The 16,792-nt window shown below is 54.7% G+C and overlaps 1 protein-coding gene across 1 annotated transcript in view; it reads left to right on the top strand.

Annotated features, from left to right (window-relative positions):
• LOC138793342 (transient receptor potential cation channel subfamily M member 2-like) overlaps nucleotides 1-9,292 on the top strand; it is a 236,701-nt gene extending 227,409 nt beyond the window's left edge. Inside the window, exons 32-34 of the mRNA XM_069971872.1 lie at nucleotides 2,920-3,021; nucleotides 3,107-3,217; nucleotides 8,967-9,292. Of these exons, the coding sequence (XP_069827973.1) occupies nucleotides 2,920-3,021; nucleotides 3,107-3,217; nucleotides 8,967-9,092 (339 nt within the window). The 3' untranslated portion in view covers nucleotides 9,093-9,292. The remainder of the gene's footprint in view (nucleotides 1-2,919; nucleotides 3,022-3,106; nucleotides 3,218-8,966) is intronic.
• The last annotated feature ends 7,500 nt before the right edge of the window (nucleotides 9,293-16,792 follow it).

Here is a 16,792-nt window from a genome sequence, read left to right as displayed (position 1 = left end):
CCTGACAGTAATCCGTTTTTACCATCAGGAAACCATCAGGAAAAACCTTCAGGATTTCCTGATGAGATAATATTGTCTAGTATGCCAACATAAATCACAGGTACCCGTGTACCTGGATGGCCACAGGCTGCAGAACTACAACTCCCATCATGGCCTACCAGCAGAGCCATGATGGGAGTTGTACTTCTGCAACCTGGATGGCCACAGACTGCAGAACTACAACTCCCATCATGGCCTGCCAGCAGAGCCATGATGGGAGTTGTACTTCTGCAACCTGGATGGCCACAGGCTGCAGAACTACAACTCCCATCATGGCCTGCCAGCAGAGCATGGTGGGAGTAGTAGTCCTAAGGGGTAATCTCACCTGTCCCGGATCCTGCTCTGTCGGGGCCGCGAGGTTGGGGTCCGGGTCAGAGTGCAGTGCTGAGGTCCGGGCAGCGGCGGCGGTCGGAGGTGCGGAGCATCCGGTGGGCGGCCCGGTGGTGAGTTCCGGGGGGGGGGGGGGGGGGGGGGGGGGAGAGGGTCAGATGCGGCGGGGGCGGGGGCACGGGGGCGGCGGAGGTACTGGGGGTTAGGCGGCGGCGGCGGCGGGGGGATCTGTAGTGCCGGGCAGCGTGTGCGGTGCGGGGGGGATGGGGGTGTGCGGGTGATCGGACGGCGGCCGGGGCTGGCTCTCTACCAGTCCGGAATCGCGGGCACTTTCCTGATATACATCAGGAAAATGCCCGTGATTCCGGCGCTCCCATAGACTTCTATGGGGGCGTCCATGCCGGATTTCCGGACGAAAATAGGACAGGATCTAAAAAATCCGGTCCTATTTTCCGGAACGGACACCCTTCCGGAAAAATCCGGAAGGGTGTCCGTGTCTAATGTTAGTCTATGAGTCCGGAAATCCGTCCGGATTTCCTGATAGGAAATCCGGACAGATTTTCCGGACGTGTGAAGGGGGCCTCATGGAGTTGGTGTCTAACCGTTTGTGCAGACACATGTTCATTTGTGGCTGCTGGAGGACGTTGTGCAGGGCTCTGGCAGTGCTCCTCCTGGTCCTCCTTACACAGAGGCGGAGGTAGCGGTCCTGCTGCTGGGTTGTTGCCTCCTCTATGTCTCCTGGTGTACTGGCCTGTCTCCTGGTAGCACCTCCAGCCTCTGGACACTATGGCCTCCTCCACGTCTCCTGGTGTACTGGCTTGTCTCCTGGTAGCCTCCAGCCTCTGGACACTATGGCCTCCTCCACGTCTCCTGGTGTACTGGCCTGTCTCCTGGTAGCCTCCAGCCTCTGGACACTGCCGCCTCCTCCACGTCTCCTGGTGTACTGGCCTTTCTCCTGGTAGCGCCTCCAGCCTGTGGACACTACAGCCTCCTCCATGTCTCCTGGTGTACTGGCCTGTCTCCTGGTAGCCTCCAGCCTCTGGACACTAAGGCCTCCTCCATGTCTCCTGGTGTACTGGCCTGTCTCCTGGTAGCCTCCAGCCTCTGGAAACTACGGCCTCCTCCATGTCTCCTGGTGTACTGGCCTTTCTCCTGGTAGCGCCTCCAGCCTGTGGACACTATGGCCTCCTCCACGTCTCCTGGTGTACTGGCCTGTCTCCTGGTAGCCTCCAGCCTCTGGAAACTACGGCCTCCTCCATGTCTCCTGGTGTACTGGCCTTTCTCCTGGTAGCCTGCAGCCTCTGGACACTACGCTGACAGACACAGCAAACCTTCTTGCCACAGCTCGCATTGATGTGCCACCCTGGATGAGCTGCACTACCTGAGCCACCTGTGTGGGTTGTAGAGCCCCTCTCATGCTACCACGAGTGTGAAAGCACCAACAACATTCAGAAGTGACCAAAACATCAGCCAGTGTCACGGCCGCGGCGGCGTCCCGTGTTCCGGCCCGCCGCCGCGACCTCCTCCTGCCCCATGCAGCCGCCGGGGTCCTTGTGCAGGGACCCGGCGCTGCTGCTAGTTCGGCCCCTGGGGGCGCCTCACCTCTCCTCCGCTTCTGTCTCTCACTGTGCCGGCCGGCGCACGCGTCCCCGCCTCCTTGGGCGCGCGCGCGCCGGCTGTCTCAGGTTTAAAGGGGCAGTGCGCTCCTAATTGGTCCACATGTCAATCACTCCCCTATAAGTTCCAGCCCTGCCCCACTACAGGTGTTGGAGCCTCTACATGCTTCCCATAGCGTTTGGCCCAGCTCCCTGTTGTTCCTGATTCCTATCCGCTACCTGGTCCCTAGTCCTTGTTCCTGGTTCCTGCTCCCCTGTCACTCCATTGCTCCTGTGTTCAGCCTGACTCCTGCGGTTACGCCTACAGACCTCTGCCAGCACCATCTCCTGCCTACTGCTCCTGCCACGTCTCGTCTGCCGTCGCTAGCAACCAAGCCAGGGGTAGCGACCTGGGGGTCGCCTGCCGCAGCAAGTCCATCCTGCCTTGCGGCGGGCTCTGGTGAAAACCAGCGGCCCCTTAGACTCCGCTCCCTGGTGAGGTTAGTGCCATCGCTGGTGACGGTCCAGTGGATCCACTACTCCAGGCGTTACAGCCAGAAAGCCTAGGTAGTGAGAGGTGATGTGTGCTCCCCACCTGCAGGACCCTCCGTTATTGAGGGGGTCTCGCTGACTGCAGGTGACAGGGAGTGTCAGTCAGTGCTGCAGGTGACAGGGAGTGTCAGTCAGTGAGTGTCAGTCAGTGCGGCTGTCTGATGTCACAGAAGTCTCATTTACTTGGAGTTATAGTGTGTTGTTTAAGTGTTCCCTTAGTTTGTTTGTATTTATATTTTATTAGTGATGTCCGTGCAGCCCTTGTATACATATATATTGTTACTGTGTTAGCCATGATTCCTTGCTGTATTGGTGCATATACTGCACTGAATAAATAAGCAGATCTACTAGGTGAGTGCCGGGTCTTTGCCGTCCTTCCATCTCACCATATTTTATATGACAGGGGACTCTGGATCCCGGGGAGCAGGTTCCACTCAAGTTCCAGACTCTTCTGAAGCGAGGCTACCTGAGCGAGTTCCTTGCGTTGCTTGGTGCTGGCACAGAGGTGGGTATTACCATGGTGCCAGGGGTTCTCTTTGTGGGACACATCAGATACTTCCCATGCTTAACGTTGTGTTGATTCACCTCAGGTTTTTCATGGGTACCTTGACGATCCACGAAACACGGATAATGCCTGGATCGAGACCCTGGCCATCAATATTCACCTGGATACTAAAGAATCCAATGATCGATTTCTTCAGGTAATCGCAGAACACCGTGATGTTGTGACGTATGAGGCGCCAATATTTCTGGAAACTCGTTACTGCAGAACATGTGATGGTCACCAGAGCGGGGGGCCAGGCCCACCGGTCACCAGAGCGGGGGGCCGGGCCCACTGGTCACCGGAGCCGGGGGCCGGGCCCACTGGTGCCCCTAGCCTTTGTGTCACTGATGGCTGTGAGCCATCCATCAGGGGCCTTTCAGGTTTTAGGTTAATCTGGTTGTACCATACATGTCTGTGGCTGAGCATGGAGCTGAAACCTATCTCATCTCACTGCCTCAAACATGAAAGTCTTCTTGAGATTCAAAGGTTTGAGTAGTTGAAGTCCATCTGGCACAGACATTGGATGGTTGGCCAGTGAAGACATCCATGTAATGAGTGTCAACACATGACCTCTGCCGCTGTATCTCAAGATGGAGGCTTGGCATGGTATGACATGGTATCATGGCTCATTCTGTGGGTCCATCAAGTCAATGGGAATGAGATTTGCTTTCTGTCGACAGACTCCATGTGCACCTTGTGACCCAGAAAATGGGGTGAAACTTAGCAAATTTTAGGGACAGCAGTGAAGGATTCCCCACAGAGTAACGGTGCCCGATTCCCCACAGAGTAACGGTGCCCGATTCCCCACAGAGTAACGGCGCCCGATTCCCCACAGAGTAACGGTGCCCGATTCCCCACAGAGTAACGGTGCCCGATTCCCCACAGAGTAACGGTGCCCGATTCCCCACAGAGTAACGGCGCCCGATTCCCCACAGAGTAACGGCGCCCGATTCCCCACAGAGTAACGGCGCCCGATTCCCCACAGAGTAACGGCGCCCGATTCCCCACAGAGTAACGGCGCCCGATTCCCCACAGAGTAACGGCGCCCGATTCCCCACAGAGTAACGGCGCCCGATTCCCCACAGAGTAACGGCGCCCGATTCCCCACAGAGTAACGGTGCCCGATTCCCCACAGAGTAACAGCGCCCCCCCCCCCCCCAAGGTTAAAGGCGCCGATTCCCCACAGAGTAACAGCGCCCCCCCCCCCCAAGGTTAACGGCCCCCGATTCCCTGCACAGTAACGGTGCCCCCCCACAGAGTAACGGTGGCCGATTCCCCGCACAGTAATGGTGCCCCCCACAGAGTAACGGTGTCGGATTCCCCACAGAGTAAGAGGGCCCCCCCCCATAGAGTAACGGCGTCCAATTCCCCACAGAGTAACGGCACCCGATTCCCCACAGAGTAACTGCGTCGGATTCCCCACAGAGTAACAGCGCCCCCCCCCCCCAAGGTTAACGGCGCCGATTCCCAACAGAGTAACAGCGCCCCCCCCCCCCCAAGGTTAAAGGCGCCCGATTCCCCACAGAGTAAAGGCCCCCGATTCCCTGCACAGTAATGGTGCCCCCCCACAGAGTAACGGTGGCCGATTCCCCGCCACAGTAATGGTGCCCCCCACAGAGTAACGGCGTCGGATTCCCCACAGAGTAACAGGGCCCCCCCCCCCCCATAGAGTAACGGCGTCCAATTCCCCACAGAGTAACGGTGGCCAATTCCCCGCACAGTAATGGTGCCCCCCCACAGAGTAACGGCGCCCGATTCCCCACAGAGTAACTGCGTCGGATTCCCCACAGAGTAACAGCGCCCCCGATTCCCTGCACAGTAACTGTGCCCCCCCCACAGAGTAACGGCGTCCAATTCCCCACAGAGTAACGGTGCCCCCCCCCCACCCACAGAGTAACGGCGTCGGATTCCCCACAGAGTAACGAAGCCTGATTCCCCGCAAAGTAACGGTGCCCTCTCACAGAGTAACGGTGCCCGATTCAACATAAAGTATCGGTGCCCCACACAGACTGTGCCCAATTCCCCACCGAGTAACAGTGCCCGATTCCCCGCACAGTAACGGTGCCCCCCCCACAGAGTAACGGCGCCCGATTCCCCACAGGGCAACTGTGCCCCACCCACAGTAACAGCGCCAAATTCCGAGAAGAGTAACGGTTCCTGTCTGCGGGGAATCGGGCGCTCTTACCCGATTCCCCGCAGAGTAAGGGCACCCGATTCCCCGCAGAGTAACTGCGTCGGATTCCCCACAGAGTAACAGCGCCCCCCCCCCCCCAAGGTTAACGGCGCCGATTCCCAACAGAGTAACAGCGCCCCCCCCCCCCCCCAAGGTTAAAGGCGCCCGATTCCCCACAGAGTAACGGCCCCCGATTCCCTGCACAGTAATGGTGCCCCCCCACAGAGTAACGGTGGCCGATTCCCCGCACAGTAATGGTGCCCCCCACAGAGTAACGGCGTCGGATTCCCCACAGAGTAACTGGGCCCCCCCCCCCCATAGAGTAACGGCGTCCAATTCCCCACAGAGTAACGGTGGCCAATTCCCCGCACAGTAATGGTGCCCCCCCACAGAGTAACGGCGCCCGATTCCCCACAGAGTAACTGCGTCGGATTCCCCACAGAGTAACAGCCCCCCCCCCCCCCCCAAGGTTAACGGCGCCCGATTCCCCACAGAGTAACGGCCCCCGATTCCCTGCACAGTAACTGTGCCCCCCCCCCACAGAGTAACGGCGTCCAATTCCCCACAGAGTAACGGTGCCCCCCCCCCACCAACAGAGTAACGGCGTCGGATTCCCCACAGAGTAACGAAGCCTGATTCCCCGCAAAGTAACGGTGCCCTCTCACAGAGTAACGGTGCCCGATTCAACATAAAGTATCGGTGCCCCACACAGACTGTGCCCAATTCCCCACCGAGTAACAGTGCCCGATTCCCCGCACAGTAACGGTGCCCCCCCACAGAGTAACGGCGCCCGATTCCCCACAGGGCAACTGTGCCCCACCCACAGTAACAGCGCCAAATTCCGAGAAGAGTAACGGTTCCTGTCTGCGGGGAATCGGGCGCTCTTACCCGATTCCCCGCAGAGTAAGGGCACCCGATTCCCCGCAGAGTAAGGGCGCCCGATTCCCCGCAGAGTAAGGGCGCCCGATTCCCCGCAGAGTAAGGGCGCCCGATTCCCCGCAGAGTAAGGGCTCCCGATTCCCCGCAGAGTAAGGGTCCCCCCCCCCGCAGAGTAACTGTGCCTATCCACAGAGTACGGCGTCCGATTCGACGCAAAGTAACGGTGCCCCCCCACAGCCAGAAACCTACTCCACACTGATAAGGGGGAAAAAAAACAAACAGCTGTCTGTGCATGGATACCTTGCTTGGGTGGTTTCCTTGATTGGAGACGTTCCTTTGCTTGGTTGTTTTTTCCCTGAGGAAGGTCTGGTTAGTTCACTGACGTCGAGACATGGGGAGAGTAACGGCCCCCATACCGCACAGAGTAACTGCGTCAGATTACCCGCAGAATAACAGCGCCCGATTCCCCGCAGAGTAATGGTGCCTGATTCCCCACAGAGTAACAGTGCCCCGCCACAGAGTAACGGCGCCCGATTCCCCACAGAGTAACGGCGCCCGATTCCCCACAGAGTAACGGCGCCCGATTCCCCACAGAGTAACGGCGCCCGATTCCCCACAGAGTAACGGCGCCCGATTCCCCACAGAGTAACGGCGCTCGATTCCCCACAGAGTAACGGCGCTCGATTCCCCACAGAGTAACGGCGCCCGATTCCCCACAGAATAACAGCGCCCGATTCCCCGCAGAGTAATGGTGCCTGATTCCCCACAGAGTAACAGTGCCCCGCCACAGAGTAACGGCGCCCGATTCCCCACAGAGTAACGGCGCCCGATTCCCCACAGAGTAACGGCGCTCGATTCCCCACAGAGTAACGGCGCCCGATTCCCCACAGAGTAACGGCGCCCGATTCCCCACAGAATAACGGCGCCCGATTCCCCGCAGAATAACGGCGCCCGATTCCCCGCAGAGTAACTGCGCCCGATTCCCCGCAGAGTAACGGCGCCCGATTCCCCGCAGAGTAACGGCGCCCGATTCCCCACAGAGTAACGGCGCCCGATTCCCCGCAGAGTAACGGCGCCCGATTCCCCAAGGTCTGGCTAGTTCACTGACGTGGAGACACGTGATGGTTTCTCTGCGGTGTTCTGGTTGATCTCCCTGAGGTCAACCAGAGTCCTTTTGCCCCCACAGAGTAATGGCGCCCGATTCCCCACAGAGTAACAGTGCCCGATTCCACGCACAGTAACTGTGCCCCCCACAGAGTAACGGCGCCCGATTCCCCACACAGTAACGGTGCCCCCCCACAGAGTAACCGTGACCCCCCCTCAGTAACGGTGCCCGATTCTCCACAGAGTAACGGTGCCCGATTCCCCGCACAGTAACTGTGCCCCCAACAGAGTAACGGCGCTCGATTTCCCACAGAGTAACTGTGCCCCCCGCAGGGTAACGGCGCCCGATTCCCCCGCAGGGTAACGGCGCCCGATTCCCCCGCAGGGTAACGGCGCCCGATTCCCCCGCAGGGTAACGGCGCCCCATTCCCCCGCAGGGTAACAGCGCCCGATTCCCCCGCAGAGTAACTGCGGCAGATTCCCCCGGAGACGTTCCTTGGCTTGGTTGTTTTTTCCCTGAGGAAGGTCTGGTTAGTTCACTGACGTCGAGACATGGGGAGAGTAACGGCCCCCATACCGCACAGAGTAACTGCGTCAGATTACCCGCAGAATAACAGCGCCCGATTCCCCGCAGAGTAATGGTGCCCGATTCCCCACAGAGTAACAGTGCCCCGCCACAGAGTAACGGCGCTCGATTCCTCACAGAGTAATGTCGTCGATGCTCTTCAGTACAGTCATCCATGTCTGAAATCCTTCAGCCAATTGGAAGGGTGGGAGACGCACAGCTGCCCTCACACCACCGAGAGCCTTCCCTTCAGACCATGCATCACCCCATGTCTCACAATAGATAGATGGCGAGCCAGAGATCTCTCCAGAAGAAAGGTTACTCATTGGCTGATGTCTGTACTGGGGTTATTGCGAAGAATAGATGATCAAGAAATCTGGTAAAATTCAAGATTTCTGGAAAATTCAGTATAAAAGACAGGCCCATCATGCTGCCGCCCGCCACAGGGGGACACGGGAGGCGTTTCAAATGCCTGCACCTTCTTGATCACTGATGGGGGGGGGGGGGGTTGTTGTCCCTGGTCAAAGGATGCTGGCGGGCAGTAACCCTTTAGACCCATTACGATAGACCTCTGAATAGCCCTGTACTGACCAGGGGCAATAACCCTGATGCAGCCCACCCTGCCCTGTACTGACCAGGGGCAATAACCCCCATGCAGCCATCTTCCTGCCATGTACTGACCAGGGGCAATTACCCCAATGCAGCCTGACCCCTTGGTTCTGGAAAGGATAAGCCAGCACCAGAGCAATTTGGCTGTCAGTCCCCCCATCCCCCCCCCCCCCCCCAAAAAAAAAAAAAAAAAGGAAAGGTCACACTAAACAGTCATGCGTATGGCGAGGCTAGGCTGCTGGATCATTATGCAGTCATCAGTCTGAATGTGTATGGGATCTCATTAACCTTTCATGACCCAAAGGAGAGTCTTTGGTACCTGGGGGGGCAATCTGGATTATTCTGGGCCCACAGTGCCCCTCTTTGTCAGTATCTGTATCAGTATTGGTCCTTTGGTGATCAGATTCCTTCCCATGATGCCTTTAGGCTTGGATGATAACCTTGTCACATGTCCTTGGCAGTGTTCATTCTGACTCCACAGAACCTGGCCCAGAACCCTTTAAGGAAGAGAGTATTGCTGTCATGACCACTCTGCTCTTCTCATTGTCTCCACTCATGTTATTTATATTGTTGTAGAATGTGAAGGAATCAGACTTCGAGGTGTCACTCCGCTGGCAGATCCTGGACCACAAGATTCCCCTTTATGCCAACGAGAAAGAGATCCTTCAGCTGACGGCCGAGCTTCACGGTGCTCACTACTAAGCACTGAGCCCATCCCCCCTCAACCTCATGGACACTTAAATTATTGCCTGGAAACCAATGGAACCAATGAGCCAAAGACAGACACACAACGAGGAGATCCGTAACTTATAGTAAACCTAGACAAGGCATATGCACCAGTGGTGACCTCCCTATGTGTATGTGGACAGCCGTGACTTCCCGATGTGTATGTGGACAGCGGTGACCTCCCGATGTGTATGTGGACAGCCGTGACCTCCCGATGTGTATGTGGACAGCCGTGACCTCCCGATGTGTATGTGGACAGCCGTGACCTCCCGATGTGTATGTGGACAGCCGTGACCTCCCGATGTGTATGTGGACAGCCGTGACCTCCCGATGTGTATGTGAACAGCGGTGACCTCCCGATGTGTATGTGGACAGCGGTGACCTCCTGATGTGTATGTGACCTCCCGATGTGTATGTGGACAGTGGTGACCTCCCTATGTGGACAGCGGTGACCTCCCGATGTGTATGTGGACAGCGGTGACCTCCCGATGTGTATGTGGACAGCGGTGACCTCCCGATGTGTATGTGGACAGCGGTGACCTCCCGATGTGTATGTGGACAGCGGTGACCTCCCGATGTGTATGTGGACAGCCGTGACCTCCCGATGTGTATGTGGACAGTGGTGACCTCCTGATGTGTATGTGACCTCCCGATGTGCAGGGGCTGGCTGGCAAATTTTAGCCCGGGGGGCAAGCACACAGCACTGGCCCATAAGTAGCAGGCTGGCGGCCCATCCTTTAAGGACCACTCTGGCCCTTACCTATAACATCTTCGTCATTTGTGACCAAATATCCTACTGTGCCCTGTGAAGGGATCAGAAGTCACTTTCCTGTATAAGTCTATGGGGCGGCTCAGCGATGACACTGAACGTACCCATAGACAGATGCTAGGAATGCTGGGTGACCTCTATCATACTGAGTATAAGATGCTGGAGAGCTGGGTGACCTCCATCCTACTGAGTATATGATGCTGGGAAAGCTGGGTGACCTCCATCATACTGACTATAAGATGCTGGGAACGCTGGGTGACCTCCATCATACTGAGTATAGGATGGTGAGAAAGCTGGGTGACCTCCATCCTACTGACTATAAGATGCTGGGAAAGCTGGGTGACCTCCATCATACTGAGTATAGGATGGTGAGAAAGCTGGGTGACCTCCATCCTACTGACTATAAGATGCTGGGAAAGCTGGGTGACCTCCATCATACGCAGTATAAGATGGTGGAAAAGCTGGGTGATCTCCATCATACTGAGTATAAGATGGTGAGAAAGCTGGGTGACCTCCATCCTACTGACTATAAGATGCTGGGAAAGCTGGGTGACCTCCATCATACTGAGTATAAGATGGTGGAAAAGCTGGGTGACCTCCATCATACTGAGTATAAGATGGTGGAAAAGCTGGGTGACCTCCATTATACTGACTACAAATACAAGATGCTGGGAAAGCTGGGGTTTCTGTATTTTTTTTTTTTACTGCTGTGGTCCTGTGGGTATAGGCATTCCTCTTTTTAGAACACCCCCCTCGTGTGTGCACCCCCCATTAGTAAAAATAATAATAAACAAAACAACAAACACACATACTTATATGTATCCTCTATGTACTCCTGTATATGTCTCCTCCTGTATATATGTCCCCTCTATGTACTGCTGTGTATGTCTACTCCTGTATATATGTATCCTCTATGTACTGCTGTGTAGGTCTCCTCCTGTGTGTGCGTATATACATTATATATATATATATATATATATATATATATATATATACGAGGGAATATGCAATGCAGGAAAATTTGGATCAGTGTAACTATATATATATATATATATATATATATATATATATATATATATATACACACACACAGGAGGAGACCTACACAGCAGTACATAGAGGATGCATATATACAGGAGTACATAGAGGAGACATATATACAGCAGTACATAGAGGAGACATATATACAGCAGTACAGAGGAGACATATATACAGCAGTACATAGAGGATGCATATATACAGGAGTACATAGAGGATATATGATGTATCCTCTATGTACTCCTGTATATATGTATCATCTATATACTTCTGTATATATGTCTTCTCTATGTACTCCTGTATATATGCATACCCCCCAACTTTTGCTGGGGGGAAAGAGGGACATAGCCACGCCCATAACTGCGCTCTATGACCCCATAGCCACATCATCTATTACCATTATATAAGTAACAAATATCACCACTCCTTCACCACATAGTTACTTATACCACCATACCACTGGTGCCTCCATCTAGGTAGGGTGTAGTAGTGGAGGTATAGTGAATAAGGGGTGTAGTAGTACAGGTAAAGATGAGGGGTGTGGTAGTACAGGTATAGATATGGGGGGTGTTAGTAATACAGATGAGGGGGAATGTAGTACAGGTACAGATGTGGGCTGTAGTAGTACAGGTACAGATGTGGGGTGTAGTAGTAATACGGGTATAGCTGAGGGGTCACTGGGGGAAACTGGGGCAGCTGGGGGTGACTGGGAGAGCTGGGGGTGTACGGGGCAAACTGGGGGAGCTGGGGGTGACTGGGAGAGCTGGGGGTGTACGGGGCAAACTGGGGGAGCTGGGGGTGACTGGGAGAGCTGGGGGTGTATGGGGCAAACTGGGGGAGCTGGGGGTGACTGGGAGAGCTGGGGGTGTACGGGGCAAACTGGGGGAGCTGGGGGTGACTGGGAGAGCTGGGGGTGTACGGGGCAAACTGGGGGAGCTGGGGGTGACTGGGAGAGCTGGGGTGTACGGGGCAAACTGGGGGAGCTGGGGGTGACTGGGAGAGCTGGGGGTGTATGGGGCAAACTGGGGGAGCTGGGGGTGACTGGGAGAGCTGGGGGTGTATGGGGCAAACTGGGGGAGCTGGGGGTGACTGGGAGAGCTGGGGGTGTACGGGGCAAACTGGGGGAGCTGGGGGTGACTGGGAGAGCTGGGGGTGTATGGGGCAAACTGGGGGAGCTGGGGGTGACTGGGAGAGCTGGGGGTGTATGGGGCAAACTGGGGGAGCTGAGGGTGACTGGGAGAGCTGGGGGTGTATGGGGCAAACTGGGGTTGACTGAAGGGGGACTGGGGACAGTTGGAGTTGACTGAGCTCTATGACCCCATAGCCACATCATCTATTACCATTATATAAGTAACAAATATTATCACCACTCCTTCACCACATAGTTACTTATACCACCATACCACTGGTGCCTCCATCTAGGTAGGGTGTAGTAGTGGAGGTATAGTGAATAAGGGGTGTAGTAGTACAGGTAAAGATGAGGGGTGAGGTAGTACAGGTATAGATATGGGGGGTATTAGTAATACAGATGAGGGGGATTAGTAGTACAGGTACAGATGTGGGCTGTAGTAGTACAGGTACAGATGTGGGGTGTAGTAGTAATACGGGTATAGCTGAGGGGTCACTGGGGGAAACTGGGGCAGCTGGGGGTGACTGGGAGAGCTGGGGGTGTACGGGGCAAACTGGGAGAGCTGGGGGTGACTGGGAGAGCTGGGGGTGTACGGGGCAAACTGGGGGAGCTGGGGGTGACTGGGAGAGCTGGGGGTGTATGGGGCAAACTGGGGGAGCTGGGGGTGACTGGGAGAGCTGGGGGTGTACGGGGCAAACTGGGGGAGCTGGGGGTGACTGGGAGAGCTGGGGGGTGTACGGGGCAAACTGGGGGAGCTGGGGGTGACTGGGAGAGCTGGGGTGTACGGGGCAAACTGGGGGAGCTGGGGGTGACTGGGAGAGCTGGGGGTGTATGGGGCAAACTGGGGGAGCTGAGGGTGACTGGGAGAGCTGGGGGTGTATGGGGCAAACTGGGGGAGCTGGGGGTGACTGGGAGAGCTGGGGGTGTACGGGGCAAACTGGGGGAGCTGGGGGTGACTGGGAGAGCTGGGGGTGTATGGGGCAAACTGGGGGAGCTGGGGGTGACTGGGAGAGCTGGGGGTGTATAGGGCAAACTGGGGGAGCTGAGGGTGACTGGGAGAGCTGGGGGTGTATGGGGCAAACTGGGGTTGACTGAAGGGGGACTGGGGACAGTTGGAGTTGACTGAAGGGGGACTGGGGCAGACTGGGGATGACGGAGGGGAAATGGGAAAGACTGGGGGTGACTGAGGGGGACTGGGGCAGACTGGGGGTGATTGAGGGGCACTGAGGCAGACTGGGGGTGACTCTAGGGGGACTGGGGCAGCTGGGGGTGATTGGGGCAGGAGTGCACATAGCCCTCCTCCTCTTCCTCTCACCCTGGCACACAAGTTCCCCTCCCGGCCACACATGCAGGTCCCCAGTCTTTGAAGGAGGCCGCAGGGACTGTAGTGGTGATATCACCTGCTCCAGAGACCGGGGACCTGCACGTGTGGCCGGGAGGGGAGCAGGACGTGATATTTATAGCTCAGGCAGGTCAGTCGCAGCTCTGTTAGGCGGACTGCCCGACCGCCCTGCACCTCACCTCCAGCCCAACACTCCACGCACCGCCATAAGCCCGCCATGCACCTCACCTCCACGCCGCACGCTTGACCTGCACCTCTTGCCCGGCCGCCAACCCGACAATCCATGCTGCTCCGCCTGCAATGATTTTTTGTGAAAATTTAATTTAAGATTTTTACAAAAATCTAATCGATTCTAACCTTCTGGGCGAATTAATTTGTTTACTCACCCAGCCCTGATTCCTCTGTATGTCTCCTCTTGTATATATGTATCCTCTATATACTCCTCTGTATGTATCCTCCTGTATATATGTATCCTCTATATACTCCTCTGTATGTATCCTCCTGTATATATGTATCCTCTATATACTCCTCTGTATGTCTCCTCCTGTATATATGTCTCCTCCTGTATATTTGTATCCTCTATATACTCCTCTGTATGTCTCCTCCTGTATATATGTATCCTCTATATACTCCTCTGTATGTCTCCTCCTGTATATATGTATCCTCTATATACTCCTCTGTATGTCTCCTCCTGTATATATGTATCCTCCTGTATATATGTATCCTCCTGTGTAGGTCTCCTGTATATATGTCTCCTCCTGTATATATGTATCCTCCTGTGTAGGTCTCCTGTATATATGTATCCTCCTGTGTAGGTCTCCTGTATATATGTATCCTCCTGTGTAGGTCTCCTGTATATATGTATCCTCTATACACTCCTCTGTATGTCTCCTCCTGTATATATGTATCCTCCTGTGTAGGTCTCCTATATATATGTATCCTCCTGTGTATATGTATCCTCTATGTCAGGAATAGGGAACCTTGGCTCTTCAGCTGTTGCAAAACTACAACTCCCATCATGCATGGACAGCCTATGGCTACCCAGGTATGATGGGAGTAGTAGTTCTGCAACAGCTGGAGAGCCTTGGTCCCCTCCCCCTGCCCTATGTCCTGCTGTGTAGATGTCCTCCTGTGTAGGTACCTGGCTTCCTGCAGACACCATCTTCTCGGTCTTCAGGCTCTTCTAGCCCAGACACAGGAGAACCAGCAGGGAGGAGAGAGCGGCCTCTGGTGGCCGGAGGAAGATACTGCCTACAGCAGTCTGCTTTTTACCATAAGCCTCATAGGCTTATCTGCATAATGGCCATAAAGGAGGCGGGGCTTATCGTCATGGGGGGCGGGGCTTCAGCGGCCGCATCCATCACAGTCCGGATCCACAGCACAGCCACAGGTAAATATGACAGAAGAGGGGCGGGGCTGTAAGCAGGGGAGGCACTGAGGACTCCAGCCAGCTGTCAGCAGCCATGCGGCCCTGACAGCTGGGGGAAGAGCGGCCCGGGGGGCATGTGCCCCCCTGCCCCCCGGCCCAGCCCGCCCCTGCCGATGTGTATGTGGACAGTGGTGACCTCCCTATGTGTATGTGGACAGCCGTGACTTCCCGATGTGTATGTGGACAGTGGTGACCTCCCGATGTGTATGTGGACAGCGGTGACCTCCCGATGTGTATGTGGACAGCGGTGACCTCCTGATGTGTATGTGACCTCCCGATGTGTATGTGGACAGTGGTGACCTCCCTATGTGTATAGCGGTGACCTCCTGATGTGTATGTGGCCTCCGATGTGTATGTGGACAGTGGTTACCTCCCGATGTGTATGTGACCTCCCAATGTGTCCTCCCGATGTGTATGTGTATGTGGACAGCGGTGACCTCCCGATGTGTATGTGGACAGCGGTGACCTCCCCATGTGTATGTGGACAGCTGTGACCTCCCGATGTGTATGTGTATCTCTCCTTCACCTATCTCTATGCTCCTTTTCTCTTTACACTTTCTTCACCACCACTCACAGGGGACATTACACCTCCTGTAGGAAGTTGTCACATGGGGAGAGGAAGTGCACGCCCACACTTAGTAAGTCTTGCTCAAGTCTTGGTGGAGAGAGGACACAAGACAAGACTGTCCCTGCTGTAGTCCAACTGGGCCCAGGCTTTGCCAGGTCCCCCTCCAGTGTAGTGTAGTCTAGTGTGTGGTAGTGAAAAAACGCACATGGGAGACACAGAGACTTTTTCTTCAAAAGGTACACCTATTCCTAGTATGCAAAACTAAGCTACTCGGGAGAGGACAAGTCAGAGAACAACCCAACCCACGCCGTGGACACTTCTAAAAGTACAGGACAGTATCCTGAAACAAGAGGAACTGATCCGGATAGAGCAAAGTTGCTAGAAGCCTACGTACTCTATCTCGCAGCGCAGGTGTAACCAGGTAAACTTGGCCACCCTACTCAACTCAGGTGACAAGTTCTGGAGCTTGTGTCACCCTAATAGGATGGGTCACCCGACACTTTAGGGCAATAGGTGGTATCACGACAGCAGGGGTGAAAACACGGGCACAAGTATACTTCTACTTTAAAGTGTCACTGTTAAATTTTCTTTGGCAGAAATCAATAGTCCAGGCGATTTTAACCCCTTAAAGACAGGGCCAATTTCGATTTTTGCGTGTTCGTTTTTTCCTCCTTGTGTGTATATAAGGCCATACATAGCACTTGCATTTTTTCACCTAGAGACCCACATGAGCCCTTATTTTTTGCGTCACTATTTGTACTTTGCAATGACGGCTGAATTTTTGCATAAAGTACACTGCGAAACCAGCAAAAAAATAAATGTGTGGTGAAATTGAAAAAAAACAAACTCATTTTGTTTTATCCTTTGGTCTATGGGGCTGTGTCAGGTGTCATTTTTTGCGCCATGATGTGTTCTTTCTATCGGTACCTTGATTGCGCATATACGACTTTTTGATCGCTTTTTATTACAATTTTTCTGGATTTGATGCGACCAAAAATGCACAATTTTGCACTTTGGGATTTTTTTGCGCTGACGCCGTTTACCGTGCGAGATCGGGAATGTGATTAATTAATAGTTCGGGCGATTACGCACGCGGCGATAGCAAACATGTTTGTTTATGTATTTATTTATTTACTTTTATTTATAACCTGGGAAAAGGGGGGTGATTCAGACTTTTTTATTAGGGGAGGGGGCTTTTATTGACAACAACACTTTATTTTTTTTTTTTTTTACACATATACTAGAAGCCCCCCTGGGGTTAGGGTTATTCCTCCCCTGGGGTTAGGGTTATTCTCCTCCTCCCCTGGGGTTAGGGTTATTCTCCCCCCCCAGATGGTTAGGGTTATTTCCCCACCTCCCCGAGGGTTAGGGTTATTTCCCCCCCCCCCCTGGGGTTAGGGT

The sequence above is a fragment of the Dendropsophus ebraccatus genome, chromosome 5 (assembly GCF_027789765.1).
Source record: "Dendropsophus ebraccatus isolate aDenEbr1 chromosome 5, aDenEbr1.pat, whole genome shotgun sequence".
NCBI lineage: Eukaryota > Metazoa > Chordata > Amphibia > Anura > Hylidae > Dendropsophus > Dendropsophus ebraccatus.
This window is presented reverse-complemented; position numbering and strand designations above follow the sequence as displayed.